Source organism: Chanodichthys erythropterus, chromosome 13 (assembly GCF_024489055.1).
Source record: "Chanodichthys erythropterus isolate Z2021 chromosome 13, ASM2448905v1, whole genome shotgun sequence".
NCBI lineage: Eukaryota > Metazoa > Chordata > Actinopteri > Cypriniformes > Xenocyprididae > Chanodichthys > Chanodichthys erythropterus.
The window spans coordinates 5,029,575-5,049,039 of record NC_090233.1 but is presented as its reverse complement, the minus strand read 5'-3'; the positions used below and the strand labels follow the sequence as shown (position 1 = coordinate 5,049,039).

The following is a 19,465-nucleotide window of genomic DNA, read 5'->3' as shown; positions in this document are numbered from 1 at the left end:
CTTGCTGAGCAGACGAAACTTCTTTTAAAAACATTAATAATCTTACCGATCCCAAACTTTTGAGCGGTAGTGTACATACTGTATATAGGACTACCCCTACATTTTGACCTCAAAATGTTAAAATGCATTGCAAGCTCTTTAAATATGTAAATATTTCTGCTTCTTTATTGGCGCATGTAGGTGCACTAGCCTCAACAAGCATCCTACAAAGCTCATAGATATGGAATTTTATATTTAAAGAGTAAAACATATATAGTTATATATTCCTGCAGCTCAAACATTGCATGTAGAAACTCAGCAACACCAAAGCCAATGGTTTGATTCAAAGGGAATGCATGAATTGATAAATTGTATGCCTTGATCCATAAATGAAAATGTACAGCATGGGTCAACTGGGTATATAAACCGCAAATTATTAACTACATATTAAGCTACAAATGGGAATTTTCAAAGAATTATCAAATGTATTCAAAATAAAATTAACATGAATTTTCATCCATCTTTATGTGGCAAATGTTTACAGTGATAAAGCACAATAAATAATTAGCATGTTTCATGAATAATAATTGTTTCATATAAGTATATAAGTATCTCGAGCTCTTGGAAAACAAACCAAACTCCTTGTGTACACTTGGTGAATAAAGTGCATTTTGATTTTGATAAGATGAATAATTAAACATTACACCTCTGTTTTTAAAAGCACGTTGTCCCAGAGATTATAGAGACATAAACAAGGTGGTCATAGTCAGTAACTGGACCAGAATGCATCTACATCCTCTCTTTATCTGATCAATGGGCCTCTCCAGACTCTCAGACTGTTAATTGATGAAGTAATCCAGTCATTAATCACTGTAGGGGGCTAATGAGAGACGCCTGAGTAAATCATGCTGCTGCCTTGTCGTTGTTGCCATCATCAGCAGCTTCCTGTGCGTGTGGACAGAAGAGAGTGCAGCAGGATGCCTGGGAGAAGGAAAAACAAATCCATAAAAATATGCTCTTAATAATCCATATGCTTTGTTAATTTATATTCATAGATGGAGTCTTGAAAGAAAATCATATTATATATATATATATATATATATATATATACACACACACACACACTGATAAGACATAACATTATAAGCACTGACAGGTGAAGTGAATAACACTGATTATCACGGTGCCTGTTAGTGGGTGGGATATATTAGGTAGATGTGTAAGAAGCAGGAAAAATGGGCAAGAGTAAGGATTTGAGTGAGTTTGACAAGGGCCAAATTGTGATGGCTAGAAGAATGGGTCAGAGCATCTCCAAATCTGCAGCTCTTGTGGGGTGTTCCCGGTCTGCAGTGGTCAGTATCTATCAAAGGTGGTCTAAAGAAGGAACAGTAGTGAACCGGCGACAAGGTCATGGGCGGCCAAGGCTCACTGATGCACTTATGTAAATCTCATTTGTTTAAAAGACCTCCGAAGAACAGGCGAATCTCAATATAACACCGACTGTTACGCAACAGTCGGGTTCATTAATATGTACGCCCCCAAATTTTGCATATGCCAGCTCATGTTCAAGGCATTAGACAAGGGCAGCCAGTATTAATGTCTGTATCTGTGCACAGCTGAATCATCAGACTAGGTAAGCAAGCAATAACAATAGCAAAAAATGGCAGTTGGGGAAATAATAACTGATATCATGTTTCGTTAGCAGGTTTCTAATGTACTGGTAAATGTGGTTAAAGTTACCATTGTTTCTTACTGTATTCATGGAGACTGAAGCCATCGTTATTTTCATTATTAAACACTTGCAGTCTGTATAATTCATAAACACAACTTTATAAATCTCTCCAACAGTGTGTAATGTTAGCTTTAGCCCGTTAGCCATGGATCATAGCCTCAAACTCATTCAGAATCAAATGTAAACATCCAAATAAATACCATACTTAAAAATCTATGGGGTATTTTGAGCTGAAACTTCACAGACACATTCAGGGGACACCTTAGACTTATATTACATCTTGTGAAAAAGCATTCTATGGCACCTTTAAGTAAATACCAGCAATTCAGGGCAATATTTACATAAAAAAAAACATACAGTACCTGTGGCTACAGATACATTGAGTGACTCTATTCCAGGGTGCATGTTTCTGCGTGGAGGGATGGTGAGCAGGACGTCACACAGCTGACGCAGTTCTGGAGACAGACCGTCACCCTCTCCACCTGATAGCACAAACAAAGACAGACTAGCGTTTAAACAACACAGAGAACAAAACAATTATCGGTCCAAATAAGTTTGAACACATACCCATTAACAGCAGTGTAGGTCTGGACATCTTGAAATCTGAACATGGCATAACAGGGGATTCAGGATTGCCTTCCTCTAATCCAACAGTGCCGACTACTTGCCAACCTTGTTCCACTTTCACCTGTAATGTCATACAAAATTGGTTATAGCCATTAAACTATGGAGTATTAGCATGTGTTTCTCAAAAGGACTTGACAGAGACAGTCTAAACCTCAATGATTTCCTTTAACTGCCCTCTACAGGCTATAGATGGAAAGACTGTTAGAGAACTTGGGAGTTATAAACGGGTCTTATCATATAATTCTTAAAATGTTCTATTCAATTCATAAACTAAACCAGTTTTGATGAACACCTTGAAAATTACCTCCTTCTTAAAATGTAAAGACAACTACAGTAAGTTTTAATATAAGTTAATGTAATGCATAAAAATATGTGCAAGTAATATACCAAGTGTGATATTATAAAAACATATTATGAAACAGTACAACCACGATTTCACTTTCTTGTTTTTGGAGAATTTCAGGACTTCCTTCCAGTTTTGTGTTTCAAATAGACAGAATTTGCTTTTCTCAAAAAGTCAGAATTTGCTTTTCTCAACAATGTTGGTGATATTTGCAGCATTTCTGTGTCGATTTGCAGGAAAAAAAAAAAACACAAATAATCATTTTCTATTTATATAATAGTATTACTGCAGTAGCAGCAACCTGTAAACTGTTTTGTGCTTGATCATTGAAATAAATTGTGAACAGTTTGAAAAAACAACAGACAAGAGTAGATGGCAAACTGATCTGGATTACTTGGAAATATTAAATATTACCAATAGGCCTACCTCAGAACATTCCTTTTAAAACACCATTTCTTATATAACCTAATTGGTGTCAAAGTCTTATTGCTCTGTGTGGCTGGTCTATCCCTGGTCATTTTACAGAAGAATTCACTACACTTGCACATTGATTAATTTGTCTGGGCTCAGAATTTGAATTTGCCATTCATTTTTTGGGATCGCACAATCCTGGAGGGACTGATCAAAAACTATGGCAGTCACAAGAAAGAAAACACAATTAGTCTCATGATTTCCAACCATTTATACTTTCTGACTGAAAATGTATACTTTTTTTTCACTTATATATATATATATATATATATTATATATATAGCAGACCCCTAGAAATTCCCTGGACCCCAGTTTGTTAAACCTTGGACTTAACCACAACTGTATTCTTTAACTGCCCTCTACAGGCCACACATGTAAACACAGTGAGGTGAAGTGGAGTGATCAACTTCCAGACCTTTATCATATCTTTCAAACTGCTGTAGCCAAACACCTCCATGACCTCCATCACACCAGCACTGGCTTTGCTCACTGTGGGCGTCAGAGGACAGCTAACAAAGAGAGCATACAAAGTAACAGTTCATACAAAGTAACAGTTAAAAGCACATTTTAATTTAATCATAACCAGTCAATATGACCAAATATACAAATAGTGTTGGTTTTAGATCCTACAGTCCATTTAACAAAGTTATAACACACAGGATAAACACAAAACCTCTTTTCACTCCACCTGTTTTGAATGCTGCTGGCAATCCGATCCACTCCCAGGAAGTAGGCAGACCGCAAAATGGCACCAAGATTCATCGGATCCTGCACTCCATCCAAAACCAGCCATAATGCCCTGTCATTCCTCACCTCTTGAGATGTTATTGGTCTTTCCACGTTGATAAACCCTAGAGAACTTGCCTGCAGACACAATCCCTGGTGCACCTTTCCACCACACATCTTGTCAAGTGTTTGCTTGCTGACTCTCTGTATCTGCACACCACGTCTGACAGCCTCCTGACAGACCCTCAGAATCGCATCTCTCTGCGGCCCCTCACCACTCTTCACAAAAAGACGACTCAACCTCCTTCTACCCTGAGTGAGGGCCAGCAAACATGGGGCCACCCCGAACACAATCTCCAACTGTTCTTCATTTGACTCTTTTTGGATATGCCTCAAAGTCCTTTTGGTTTCTGACTCGCTGAAATCCTCAAACCTTAGTTTCTGAAGCTCTGATGACACTTTTCTCTCTGATATTGAAGACGGAGCTGCTTGAGATTGTCTCCTCTGTGTTTTTGTTGATTTGGGAATATCGTCTCTGTTAGCAGTATATTTATGCTGCCTAGGCACAAATATCTTTTTGAGTTTCTCATCTGACTTTGAAACACTGTCACTTGAAAAGAAAAGTGCTGCATGTTGTGTTAAAGATGCTGGTGTAATAGATAAATCATTCAGCCCAACCAAACATCTTCTATTCCTAGTTTGGTTAGAGACTCTGAATGCTTGGACACTCATTTTCCATACCTGCATATTTGCGTTTAATAACTTGGTATGCCTCAATAAACAGCATAAAACAGTTTATGCTGTTTTTTTTTTGTTTTTGTTTTGTTTTTTCTTATCAACTGGTCAGTTTGGAAGACCAGTTGACTGATACATAAAACCAGCTGAACACCAAGTCTGAGAGACCAGTTAAGAGCAGCAAACCTGGTTTAAGAAGTCGGTTGCAGGCAGCTGCTAACCAAAAAGCTAACTTGCCCTTCAGGATCAAAGCATCAGCAAAGTTATTTAAACATTTAATGAAGCAGAATTTTCTGTATTAGTAAAATTCGATATATCAAAACAAGCGACCTCAAGCATATCTATACCATTATATTCGTTGTTCTACAACCACATGGAACGGCTTTCAGTTCATTAGCAGTAGTCAATGTGTAGATGTGAAGCGTGGAGTGTTTTTACAACCGCTTCTGCTCCCAGATCAGCTGTGGCTACTGGCCTCGTTGCTGTGTACTGCTTCAAGCAACGCAGACTGATTTGAGAACAGCGTATTTATATTCGTACCGAGCATGCGCACAATTGGCTTCCGGCTTCTTCCGTTTGTGTTACTATGCAACAAGACGCTCTGATGTGTAGTATTAACTTCCTACCTGAGTGTTACATTGAAAAGTAACTTAAATTAGTTTAAAATCGCTCTGCTTTTCCATGCTTGGCGTGTGTTTTTAATAGTAACCGACGCAAATGGTACACTAAAGCTAAAGACTTTTATCTTTTGAGGCTGAGTGTCAGATATGGCCGACGGCTGGTGCACTGACACCGGAGAATCGGTTTACCGTTCCCGGGATGCAGTTAAAAACTTACGAATACGGTAAGTCACGTCGCTTGAGTGTACCTGACATCTATAACAAAATTATACACAGTATTAAATATATAATAATGTCTTTTGGACATGGCAGTACCGTGCTATTCCTGGAATTACCTTGTAGTGCCATGTAAATACCATGGTAAATGAATTTCAGTTCCATTGTACAGTATATATCGAAGTACCATGGCTTTGTCATCTCTACTGCAAGCCAAAATGTCTTTACTGTGATTCTAAATGATTACTAAATTGCTTATGTGCCACTGTTTTTACATGGTACTCCAAGTCACTAAACACAATACCTTTGTGTTATGCCCAAAAACATGGTATTACCATGGTACTTTTTTTGCTCCTTCCTTTTTTAGAGTGCGCATACAGCGTGTGACCTCGACAGCTGCTCTGTCTCAACACCTCCATCAGCAAATGATTTCTCAGCAGGAAAGAGGAGTTATAGAGCTGGAAACCTTCAGCTCTCAGACACGATCAGCCTCCAGTATGTGAAGGACAGATATAAACCTGTTAAAAAGTATTTACAACAATTACCTGGTATATTGTGAATAATTTTTTTTCTCTTTCTTATTCTAACCCAGCCACTGATGAGGAGGAACTGGTGGTTGGTTGGCAAGAGAAGTTCTTCAGTCAGGTAGGCAACTAGTGTGATATGTGTGCTACTAGATAGTCGGGAGGCTACCTGTTTTCATGATTTATCTGATGAGTTCTGCTTTTTATTATTATGCAGTATGAAGTGGACCTTTACCAAACAGAGTCAAATTGTCAAACACCACTGGAGCGTCAGTATCACACAGAAATCATGGCAACTGAGAGATCCAAAAGAAGGCAAAACCAGCGCATTTTTACCTACACAGATTTTGATCGCTTTTCCAAATGGGAAGAGGTTGGTTGACTACTGTTTTCATTTTTAAACATAAAAAAAAAAATACACAGGTCATATTTCACCACAAAATCAAAAGAAAAAAGAAAGAAAGAAATGTTGGTAGCGCTTTATTTTACATTTATAGTGTCCCTGTTATACATCTTACATATATTTTGCCCATACAGTGGAGATCAAAGAAAATGAAAACTGTTAAGGAGTTATCTGCTACCAACATTCTTCAAAATATCTTCTTTTGTGTTCCACAAACGAAACAATGAATTTTGGGGCAGACTATCACTTGAAGATAATTTTTCATTGTGCATTACATTGTCATGAAATTAAGAATTGTCATAAAAATAATGACAAAATACAGAAAATTTTAATGTTTCTAAATTATTTATTTTCCTTAAAGGTGCCATGAAATTAAAATTCATATTTTTTATGGAATATTCCAGAATTTATTATAAATTATTTATCCGTGCACATAATATTTTTTTAAACTCACGCGCCCTCATAATCTTTAATCAAATAACTTCCTCTGCCTCCATCTCATCTCTTCTCTGGTGATGTGTTCACTGGCACGAGGGTGGAACAACCTGTCACTCACATGACATCACAGCGATAGCAAACCACAGCAATCCAATTAATTCCCGATGGACAAAATCAAGTCCCACCCTACATTTTTTCTTATTTGAAAAGCCATTTCACTTGGATATACGTAATAAAAACTTCAAGTTCATGCTTGACTTTAAAGGGTTAGTTCACCCAAAAATGAAAATTCTGTAATTAATTACTCACCCTCATGTCGTTCCACATCGTAAGACCTTCATTCATTTTTGGAACACAAATTAAGATATTTTTGATAAAATCCAATGGCCTAATGAGGCCTCCAATTGACAGCAAGATAATTAATACTTTCAAATGCCCAAAGACATATTTATATTTTTGTATCAAACTGCCAAAGTCACTTGAACCATTGAAATTTCAAAACGTTTCAAAACACTTATGACGTAACGAAGCCTCATTTACTGAAATCACGTGACTTTGGCAATTTGGTACATGCTCCAAACCACTGATTCAAAACAAAAGATTTGTAAAGCTTCGAAGCTTCATGAAGCAGTGTTTTGAAATCTGACGATGAATGTAGGTTTTACGGGTTTTACGGGACATGAGGGCGAATAATTAATGATAGAAATTTCATTTTTGGGTGAACTAACCCTTTAAGCAAAATATAAGTTCTTAATAATAAATAAATATCTGCAGTAAAATATGACCCGGACATGATTTTGACAGATTTGGTGAGATTCACCAGTAGATATATAGACTACATATGTTTTGCAGTTTCCTGAAGTTGTGATTTTATTGGCAGCAAGCTCAAAGTCTGCTGACCCCAGCTCAGTCAAAGCCAACCTTCTTAGCAGAACGCATGGCCAATGTTAGACACAGGAGACAAGAGAGACGTCCTGTGTAAGTGTACCTATAAGCAGTTTCTGTGAAAGTCAGATCACATTCAGGAAGTTAAGGAGATTTACCTGTACATAATTTTGATTTTTTTTCTTACATAATTTAGAGAGTCTAATGTTCCCAAGTCACGTTTAATCACATGGGAGCCTTCAGAGGAGTTCATAAAGAACAGCCACATCATCAACACACCAGTGCAGACCATGTACATCATGGGAGATCTTGGGCCTTCAGGAAAGTAAGTGAGTCAATGATACTCTTCATTAGCCACTTAAAAGGCTCATATCATACATTTTACATTAACTTGAGGTCCACTTATAATGTTATTCAAGGTATTTTGCATCCAAAATGCATTATGTAGTTTAATATAACCATTTTCCACCAGCAGACCAATTTTTTACTGTACCTTTAAGACTTCTATGCAAATAATCTTCAGAAAAGTTACAGAAAAACTCCTTTATTTCACTTTTAAGTTCAGAATTAGATTTTTATAATATGACCCCTTTAAAGTTACGTGAAATAAACAGACATTGGTGTCCATTTCGCAAGGGAATGAGATCTGATCTATCAACTGACTGAGTTGACGGTGTTTTATAGGTTGGGCCTGAAAGAGAATGAATATATATTATGCACCATAAAAGCAGACGGTAATGGAGTAATCTCAATAAAACCAGACTTTAACAACAACAGAGGAGCCTACAGGCAAGACCCACCAATTTCTTTTAATTTCTCTTAAGAATAATGTGGGGATGAGTTGTGATTACAAAAAGTGTATGTGACTGTCTTTCACTCCAGGCTGGAAACAGAGGGGGAGAAGAGGGAGGTGTGGAGGCTGTATCTGGAGAATGCCTCATCAGACATTCATGCGGAGGAGAAAGAGAAAGAGCAGCGCATGTACAGAGATGTATGGCCAATTGCCCTTGCTTATCTTGGTTTGCCTCATTGTCTAGACCAGAGGTATCCAATCCTGCTCCTGGAGGGCCACTGACCTGCAGAGTTTAGCTCCAACCCCTATTAAACACACCTGAATCAGCTAATCAAGGTCTTACTAAGCATACTAGAAACAAAGATGGATTTATTATTAGGAGATACGAGGGTCCGTGGTTCCACCATTGGAGAAAGCATAACAGCTAACTTGGATCACATGTGCCTTGATAACTAATCACAGTACATCTTTGACATCACTGAATTTTGTTCAGTGATTCAGAGTTGTGCGTCAGTCAATTAACTGTTTGCAGATATCATAGAAATGAATGAGAAGTGTCTTAAACTAGTGATGGGAGAAACAAAACACCACATGCTGGTGACCATGCTGGTCAGATCAGTGGAAATGCAACAAAAATTCAGCATAAAAACACATTTTACAAACATTGTAAACTGAAAGTAAAATCTATCATATGCAATGAACTAATCATCTAATAAGATTAAAAAATTAAGCGTCTGTGTAATATGTGTTCTTTTATCAATTTTCATGCTTGTTTTTTTTTTTTTTTCATGGATTGCTCAGCTAAACAGATACTATTAAAGGGTTAGTTCACCCAAAAATGAAAATGTCATTTATTACTCACCCTCGTGCCGTTCCACACCCATAAGACCTTCGTTAATCTTCAGAACGCAAATTAAGATATTTTAGTTGAAATCTGATGGCTCAGTGCGGCCTGTATAGGGAGCAATGACATTTCCTTTCTCAAAATCCATTAATGTACTAAAAGCATATTTAAATAATTTCATGTGAGTACAGTGGTTCAATGTTAATATAAAGCAACGAGAGTATTTTTGGTGCGCCAAAAAAAAAACAAAATAACCACTTATATAGTAATGGCCGATTTCAAAACACTGCTTCAGGAAGCTTCAGAGTGTTATGAATCTTTTGTGTCGAATCAGCGGTTCGGAGCGCCAAAGTCACATGATTTCAGCAGTTTGGCAGTTTGACACGCGACCCGAATCATGATTCGATACACTAATTCATAATGCAAAGTGAAGCATCACCCTTCACTTTGCAATGTATCTAGACAGTTTGGAACAGAGTCTCCTCAATGTGACCTTCTTGGTTACTAGAAAACTCTGTTCATTAAAGCATTTTAAACTGCACTTACTGTGCGTCCCTGGAGCAGTATGGAATTCTTTGGATGGCCCAAGACTCAGTAGTAGATTGCTGACCCCTGTCTGGTGGATTCATCATTCACACACTTTTTTTTTTTTTCTTTTAGCTGTACATGCGTCACAAAGATTACCTTAACAGCCTGGTTGGCCAGGACTTTGAGATGGTAAGAATTACAATTCTTGGTTTAAAGTATAATCCAAATAAAAAAGGCAAATCATTCTTCATTCTGATTCTCCAAAAACTTCCTTTAGCCACCTCCAGGGATACTTCGCCTGATTGTAAATGGAGAGATTGGTGAGTAGAACAGTTATTATAAAATTTAAATTTTGCTAAGGGGAAAGCAGTATAACATCTGTCCATTATATGCACATTATGCATGCTTAAATTGTACAGTGTCTGCAATATATTTTTACATTTTAGCACAACCTGGGGTCTCAAAAGTTACTGTTTGGATCATAATATGACCATTTTTCTTTTTTTTTTTAGTTTCTGCTCAGGGCTATGAGTATGACAATCTTTATGTCCACTTCTTCCTGGATTTACCAAACAGTAAGTCAATCTACTCTCATGCACACACAATGACAAATATTATTTAAACAGTTAAGCCACACTTATAAATGTACAACCCGAATTCAACCCGACAACAAATGTTTAACCTGAGAAACTTTTATCCACTAAATGAGCTCATTTTGTGCATAAAATTGTAAAATTTCTCAGTTTAAACATTTGTTATGTTATCTATGTTCTATTGTGAATAAAATATTAAAATGAATTAAAAGTCTTAGTTTTCATTTTATTCAAATTTAAAAAATGTCCCAACATTTCCGGAATTCAGGTTGTATATATGACATTGCTTTTGATGATAAAATCTAACCAAGTGCCATTTATTTAAATTTTTAAAGAAAGCACAATCATACTTTTCAAGCTTTAAATGATAAACAATAGTTATACTGTTAAGAAAATACACATTCTGATGGTAAAAGTAATAAAATGACATTCAGATATTTTAAAGGGATACTTTACCCAAAAATGAAAATTCTGTCATCATTACTCAACCTCAAGTTGTTCCAAGCCTATATGAATTTCTTTCTTCTGTTGAACACAAAAGAAGGTATTTTGAAGAATGTCTGTAACCAGTTGAAAGGCCCCATTGACTTCTATAATATTTTTTTTTTTTTCATACTATGGGAGTCAGTGGGGCCCTGGGCCTGTTAGATTACCCATATTCTTCAAAATATCTTATTTTGTGTTCAACAGAAGAAAAAAAATCATACAGGTTTGGAAGAACTTGAGGGTCACTAAATGATGACAGAATCTTCCTTTTTGGGTGAACTTTCCCTTTAAGTTACTGTATTACTGATTTGTGCATTTTCTGTCAGTAAATCATGGTGTTGAGGTTGGTTTATGTTCTTCAGGTTGGTCCAGTGTTCCCTTTCAGTGTCTGTCTGGTGTGACTCAGACATGTCGCACACGCAGTATGGGAAAGGTAAGCCGCCATTTTAGTAGACCCCCATCAACCGGCTCTGTGTTCATGTGGTAAGCATGTTCTCTGTTTTATAGGAGGATGTTGCCTTCTTCTCCTATCCATTCAGCTTTGAGACCTTCTTCCATAAAGAAGATGAGTCTGATGGTGAGATCTTTGATTGCCTCAGAATATCTGTAAATAAAGGATGGAAAATACTTTACATAGACAACCACCTGATGTGAAATTGAAGTACCACTGTCAATACATTTCAGTGAATAAACACAGGTGCTGATGTTCTGTGCAGGGTCATTATCCCAGTGGCCTGTGCTGTATTTCAAAGTTCTCTCACTGGATTTTTGGCAGCGCTACAGAACTGAGGGCTATGGCTTCCTGGTCATTCCCTCAACGCCAGGTATGAGTCGGACAGTCTTTTGTTCTGAAGTATTGCGTCTATTATAATGATTTTCAATTCATCAATTAATCGTTCTTTCAAACTGGGAAACATACAGACATTCAAAAGTTTAGAGTCAGTCAAATGATCAAAAGGGACATTTATGTAAGTTAATGCATTAACTAATGTTAACAAATGAGACCTTATAACACTCGTAAAGTGTTAACAACAAACACATGCACATGCTATAAGGGATGCATGTGTTAGAAACAACTTTTGACTGGTTCATCTCTTATGATTGTGCCCATGTAGTTTATATACAGTCAGTGATTAAAAAACAATTAAAATTAAATATATTATTTTTGTGTGATATTGAGAGCTGTTTGGGGAATTATTTTATGGGACCAAAATCTCTTCTTTACTTTACTGTATTGAAAGTCTTATTAGGTAGCCTAATGTCTTCTTATAATTTATTACTTTAACAGTTAAACTAATCAAGAGCAAAATAAAAAAATATATAGAAAAATGTGCACATAGAGTATTACATGATACAAATATTTTTTTGACCAGTTTTATTACATTTTTGTTTCTGAAATCCACCCTTCTGCATGGATCAGGATAATCCTGAATTATAAATCAAAGGTATCCCAATCTTACTAAAAAGTTTTGATCGACACAAACTGACGATTTGATCCAGATCAAAACCAAGATTGGATTTTGTGATCTAATCCAATTTCAGAATCCATTTTTCTCTTTTGAACAACCCATTTTCAAGATTTGATCCAATCCAATTTCCAAAATCTGATCAGATTACTTTTGAACAACTGGGCCCGGGATATCATATATATATAATGTATATATAATATATATGTATATACTGTATATAACAAGTACATTTTATTAAGTATATTTGTATCAGTTTGTTGAATAATGGCGTTGTTTTATTCTCAGGTTGTCACAAAATGACTTGCCGCACATGGAGACCCGTCCAGCTTGGCACGGTGGCTGAACTGAGACGCTTCTTCATTGGCGGAGCACCTGAACTCGAGGACATCAGCTATGTCAGAATACCTGGCACTTTCAAGGTGATTCATTATACATTTTGTGCTGTGAAGTTTTGTATAAGCATATCTATTAATTAAATTTGCTTCTATTTTTAGGGAGAGCGAATGAGTCGCTTTGGCTTTCGCACTCAAACCACTGGAAGTGTGACCTTTACTCTTAATTGTATCCAGCATGCCAGGTTGGCCAACCCTATCAGTGAATCATGCTTTTTGTGACTGCAGCAGTAGGCTACTATTTTGTCCCTTTGAGATTGTAAGAGCTTGTTGTACCTTATTCAGGGCTTTTATTGATGCCAGCACCCTGAAAAAAAGGAGACAGACTGTTCTGGATCAGTTGGGAGGCCACAGTCAGCAGGGATCTGTCTATAATGTTCTGGGTAAGGCAAGTCTAAATAATTTCAGTTAGGACTTTTATTGCTATTACTTAGTGTTGTTTGCTGAGGTAATTTCAAAGTAAGTAAATGTTCATATTTAGGATTTTAACAAACCCCTAATTGTTCCACTTATTTCATCCCACCCTTTAAGTTACGGGGATTAGTGATAACTCAAATTATGAATTTTGTTGAGGATTCAGTCATTTTGTAAAAATAAGTCTGATTGCTAAGAAAAGTAATGGTTCACCTTGTACTGTGTCTACACCACACATGACATGACATGACAAAAGCAAATACAACCCATTATAAAGAGTGATGCTGTCTATACTGGATTCAATGCAAATTCCCATTAGTAAATCAGTTAGTAAAGACAGTTTCAAGTAATATTGTAAAAATGTATAAAACAAAACATCCTCTTTAGCACCTTTAAATATATTATTACATTATTATATTAAATTATTTAAAATATGACAAATAAGCATTAAAACAAAAACAAAAATCTAAATGTTATATGACATATTTCTCATTTTGCTCATTGCTCAAGTCTTTTTTCAGTTAAGAATGAGGATTCACCAGCATGAGGAAATTGATTTTTAGTGTGATTTTTTTTTTTTTTTAGCCCATGAAAAAGTTGTATAAATTAATAAAATATTTTTGAAAAATAAAAATAAAGTAATAGGAATTTAAATAACAAGCATACATTTTTCTATTTATGTCAAGCTATAAAATATCAATAGCGTAGAGATGTATAAAACATTGTTCACACATAAATCACTTTCAAACTAAGTTGCTTTCTGTTGGTCAGCTTGATGGATTCACATGATCAAGTACATTAAGGCAGAAACCAAAACATGTAATAGCTATGCACCAGAATATCATAGTAATTTTTTTTATTTGGGCCAGTAAGCAACCATCCAGCAATGCCCTGCTAACCACACAAGAAACGCTAGTGCATAGCAACACCCTGGCAACCACCCATAACACCCATGCATTGTTGTGCAGACTTAAAAAAATCTAGTTTCTTTTGACAGAATGCCAATATATCAGATTATACAGGACATATTTATTTTCTGATTTGGTGTGTGTTTGTGATTTCAGAAGCATTTCAGAGGGCCCATAAGCGCATGCAGGAGGCAAGAGAGACTTTACCCAGAGATCTCATCACCACCTCTGCACAATTAAACTCCGAGTCTTCTGCATAGAAACATTACACGTCGAATGTATATAATAATGATGTTCATAGTATTTGTGTTTATATGTGAATAGGTTATTTTTTTTTATTGTTTGAATTTTTCAGTTGTGTCTTATGTAGTTAGGATTTACATTCTTAATGCATTCTAACTATTTTTAAGAAGAATTTGCTTAATAAAGATATGTTTTTTTGTACATATTAAAACTGATTGCTTAGTTCACTTATAAAGAGTGAGGATATTTCAAAGAAATTCATATTGCGTTCATAATATTTCACAGACTGTACAGTGTGCTTGTGCTATCATTTCACACAAATAAGTTTATTGTTTAAATTAACATTTAACAATAGATATACTTTTAAAATGTAGGGGAGAAATGTATTTGGACATTTTCAGTTTTGTCAGACATGGGTCAAAGTTAATGTGGCTCATGGCTTTGAAAGAGTTGGTTTAGCTGCACAAAAGGATCAGTTCTGAGAGGCTCATGCTTAATTTATTTAATTGCAGATGTCACTTACTTTAATATATTATCTAATGCAGCCAGTGGGGCCACTGTACATGCACATGAGTGAACAGCAGATGGCACCATCTAATCTATAAACATCATAAAACATGGTAGGTCAGTTATTTGATTCATGAAAATTATATGAAATTACATGACAAAGTTATTAATGTAATCCTTTACATTAAACATTTAAGGTAATATAATCTGATACTTTTAGATTACTTTTGACCAAACTCATTTATCACATACATTGATTTTAATAGGATGATCTTGAACTATAATGATATAAAAATGCAAAGAGAAAGAATATTCCATTCTTTGTTATCAACAACATGAAGTGCATTAAATATTACATTATGTGAGGGTTTCCCAGACTGAGGTTCATGATGGAACTTCAGGGGGTTCATGAGTTTAATGTAAAGCTATTAAGTAATTAAATTATAAAAATGTAAAATTAAAATAAATTATTTTAAAATAAAAACAAAGATGAAATATTTTATTTGTTTACCTACATGAAAATCTCTTTAAATAAATAGGCTATGTTGAAAAGAGGATTTTGTGAAAGAGGATCAGCTGACAAAAAAGGGGGAGGGGGAGATCTCTGCATTGCATTTAAATATGAAATGACATAAATTTGTACATTTTAATGTGTTTGAAAGAGAAAAAAAAAAACCTTCCACTGACAGTATTACATGGTTAACTGACTCACTGAGTGTTAATTCCATTGCTGTGTTTGTAAGGAGTTGATTAGATATGCAATGTTGAGAAAACACTTGTTAAAAGTTAAATGATTTCTGTGAATCCTGTAATAAAATGCTGTGTGGGTCTCAGTTTTCAGTGACAGACACATGACTTGTGGCTGGTCTATGTGTGCAATTCCAAAAACCTTCTGAGTGTATAAGCTGCAGACTTTTATAGAAAAGACCATTTTAAATAGAACAAAGAAGTTGTATTAGAATTAATGAATTATAAATAATTCACTGCCCTTGTGACATGTAATCATTAAAAAAGTAACTGTAGCCCGATTACGAGTATTTTCAAAAAGTAATATAATTTAATTACAAGTTCTGTACTTCATTTTTGGAATCTGACTTACATGTAATCGGTTACTACCCAGCATTGAAAGAAATGCATGATCACAAGGCCTTCATCTGATTTAGATGGATATAGTGAAAATATGTGTTCACAGCCCTTAAAGCAGGCACTCGGATTAAACAGAGCTCACTGTCCCTCAGACCACCTGTCCCTGTGTTAAGGGAAGCAGAGTATGCAGACTCTTTGGGTAACATGCAGCTGTGTGAAGTGTTCTCCATTTTCATTATTAAAAATAAAGGTTCTTAAATGGATTTTTTGAATCTTTAAAATTCATGGAAACTTCCAACTGCACTCTTTGTAGAGGTTTTTTTTTTTTTTTTTTAAGAATCTTTAGATTATAAAAAGATTTTTCACACACAAAAAAATGTGGTTCTTCTGTGGCATTGCTGCAAAAAGCCCTTTTTAGTTCATCCTGGCGCTTTTATTTTCGAGTGTGTACTGCAGAGTCTAAAGGGGTGACCATATCAGAACTGCCCTGATCAGTCCTGGCGCCTATAGCACCTGCTTCTGTCAGATTACATCCTGCCCATAACCTCGTGTCACTAGAGACACAAGGTCAGAGTGCCACAGATAAATGAGAGAAAAGCAAAGGTTTCATTTGCATGAGTGAACAGCTAGGGGCAAATAAGTCTTCTCAGCATGCTGTGCATTGTTCAGGTGGCGCTAATGAAATTTGCACACATGGTAGGCAAGTTGCTGATGGGCTCTTTTAATAGTGCCGCAGAGTCTGTCATCTAAGGTTACTCATAATAGTAACCCCCTCCCACCCACCCAAACACACACTCAAACAACAGCTTAAATATTATATTGTAACAGAAGAATGCATTCAAATGCTTTTATAAAATTATGCTTTACATTTTCCTCAAAAATTTGCCTCAACATAACTCTGAGTTGGAATTTTATTTGTGGTAATCAACATTGTGCCACAATGTTGTCATTTGAGCTTGAACCTGGAATATTTTTAAAGCCTTGATTGCATTGATTATTGGGTTCATTGTCTATTGTCAATAGTGTATTATGAAGCGCGGCTCACACAGAAGTCACTTTCTATCCAAGCAGCTTTCTGTTGGTCAACGAGGCGAAGTGGCATGACCAACGTGAATCCATTGCTAAATCTGTGTAGGAAAATGTTCCACCTCAATGCAAAATCCTCCGTTGTGTGGATTCCTGTTGAAATGACTGGATTTTTGAAAAATTGCTGAACAACAGTAAATGTGACTGATTCTGGTAACTACCCACAACACTCATTGTACATAAGTATTCGCATTTTATTTAAAAAAAAATCTAGTTATCTTTTTAAATTCTGTGATGTGTCAGAAATGACAGAATTCTCTTATAGAGATAGCTAAAAATTTAAAGCAGATGAGACGGAATTCCTGGTGGCTGGCATGGAGGCGACATGCCTGGCACAGCTTGGCCTTATCCTGTCATCATAGTGACATCTATTACCATATGACTCTCTTTCATTAAACCCTTCTGCTTCTGCTTTAGCTTGTCAGCCATGCCAGGCATCTTCATTAGAGAGTCCTGCTGCTCTGTCTGCTGATTACCAGCTGACCTTGTGTCCCATCTCTGTCCCTGCTCTCCAATGATCAGCCGACAGAGCACAAGTTATAGCCCTGCTCCGTCTATAGGGATGACCTTGCACCACCCGGAATGGGGAAGTCTCATGAAAGCACAAGATGCAGTGGATCACATTCACGAGTCCCTAAACTTTTGCTTTTAAAAGTGTGTAATTTCTGTGACAATAGCAGAAACGTTTTTTTTTCTTTTCTTTTCTTTTCTTTTCTTTTCTTTTCTTTTCTTTTCTTTTCTTTTCTTTTCTTTTTTTTTCACTTTTTGAAGAAGAGATTTTTTATGAAAATTTGTCACCATGATGTTAAGGCCCATTCACACCTAACAATAGATGTGGTACAGTAACTGTGCACAGTGTAAATTTATAACGAAGTGCCATTTCTTTAGTCATCTGCATTCTGCAACAATGGAAAATTAATAAGTTTAATTACAGTAAAATTAAAGTTATTTCATATAACATAATATAACAGTTATTTGCCAGTTATGGTACTTATATTATATTGTATGGCCTACATAGGAAAAACACAATCGAATTTAAAAACATGGATAGCCAAACATAGAAGCAACTGTATAAGATACCAAGAAGAAGGGGTGACATCAACAAATTACGGTAACACTTTATAATAACTGCACACTATTAAGCATTAGTTAAGCATTAGTTAATAGTTAATTCATCACTTATAAAGCATTAATAGACATAAGTAGTTTATAAATATAGCTATAATTGCTTTATTCACTCGTACTGAACCTGGGAGCCTGGCTAGTGCTAGTCAGACTTGGCTACGCGATTCAGTTTGCCAGGTGTCCCCCCAGGATCAGTGGCATCCTATTTACCTCAGTGGCAGGCAATAGACATCCATGTCCTGCGAGTGGAGATTGCTTTCCTGTTGGCAAAAGATGCAATAGAGCCTGTCCCTCCAGCCGAGTTACTTCATCGTACCCAAGAAAAGCGTGGGTTACGGCTGATCTTGGATCTGCGAGTCTTGAACTGGGCCCTGCACAAGCTCCAGTTCAAAATGATAATGCAGAAACACATTCTCATGTTCGTTCGCCCCCAAGATTGGTTGACAGCGATCGACCTGAAGGACGCATACTTCTACGTCTCGATTTTACCTCAACATAGACCATTTCTTCAGTTTGCTTTTAAGGGTCAGGCATACCAGTACAAGATCCTCCCCTTTGGGTTGTCTCTGTCTCCCCGCATCTTTACCAAAGTTGCGGAGACTGCCCTTGCCCCGTTAAGGGAAGTGGGAGTTCGCAATCTCAACTATCTTGACAACTGGCTCATTCTGGCTCACTTTCGAGATTTGTTGTGCAAACACAGGGACCTGGTGCTAAGACACCTCAGCCATTTGGGGCTTTGTGTCAACCATGAGAAGAGCAAGCTCTGCCCTAAGCAGAGCATCTCTTTTCTCTGTATGGAGTTGGACTAGGTCGATATGACGGCATGTCTCACGAACGAGCGTGCACAGTCAGTGCTGTACTGCCTGAATACGTTCAGGGGGAAGACAGCGGTTCCAATGAAACAATTTCAGAGGCTCCTGGGGCATATGGCATCAAGAGCCATGGTAACGCCTCTCGGATTGATGTATATGAGACCACTTCAACACTGGCTGCACAGCCGAGTCCCAAGATCAAGAGCCATGGCACACATCATGTGATCATCAGACTGATCTGTCAGCAAACTTTCAGCCCTTGTCAGACCATGGCATTCTATGGGCGGGAGTGCCCTTAGAACGAGTGTCCAGGCCCGATGTTGTTACAACGGATGCCTCCAGAACAGGAGGCACCCCTCAGTACGGACACGCTGGCACACAGCTGGCACCGGGACTTAGGTAAATATGCATTTCTCCCAGTGAGCGTGATTGCACAGACACTGTGCAAGGTCAGGGAGGACTAGGACCAGGTCTTGATGG

General features: G+C 36.8%; 2 protein-coding genes across 2 annotated transcripts; one reads left to right on the top strand and one right to left on the bottom strand.

Moving 5' to 3' along the window:
- Window positions 1–33: 33 nt before the first annotated feature.
- Window positions 34–5,041, bottom strand: mrm1 (mitochondrial rRNA methyltransferase 1 homolog (S. cerevisiae)). Its single transcript, XM_067407306.1, has 5 exons — window positions 3,841–5,041; window positions 3,568–3,661; window positions 2,279–2,399; window positions 2,074–2,193; window positions 34–960 (listed from the first exon to the last, which is right to left on the bottom strand). Exons 1-5 carry the CDS (start codon window positions 4,623–4,625, stop codon window positions 914–916), a joined length of 1,167 nt encoding a protein of 388 aa, XP_067263407.1. The 5' UTR covers window positions 4,626–5,041; the 3' UTR covers window positions 34–913.
- A 173-nt stretch (window positions 5,042–5,214) lies between these two features.
- Window positions 5,215–14,731, top strand: mks1 (MKS transition zone complex subunit 1). The gene is made up of 18 exons (XM_067407300.1): window positions 5,215–5,457; window positions 5,817–5,944; window positions 6,042–6,094; window positions 6,191–6,346; window positions 7,695–7,792; window positions 7,896–8,024; window positions 8,384–8,488; window positions 8,582–8,690; window positions 9,997–10,053; window positions 10,142–10,184; window positions 10,377–10,439; window positions 11,306–11,376; window positions 11,451–11,520; window positions 11,660–11,767; window positions 12,698–12,831; window positions 12,907–12,989; window positions 13,090–13,187; window positions 14,283–14,731. Exons 1-18 carry the CDS (start codon window positions 5,381–5,383, stop codon window positions 14,384–14,386), a joined length of 1,686 nt encoding a protein of 561 aa, XP_067263401.1. The 5' UTR covers window positions 5,215–5,380; the 3' UTR covers window positions 14,387–14,731.
- The last annotated feature ends 4,734 nt before the right edge of the window (window positions 14,732–19,465 follow it).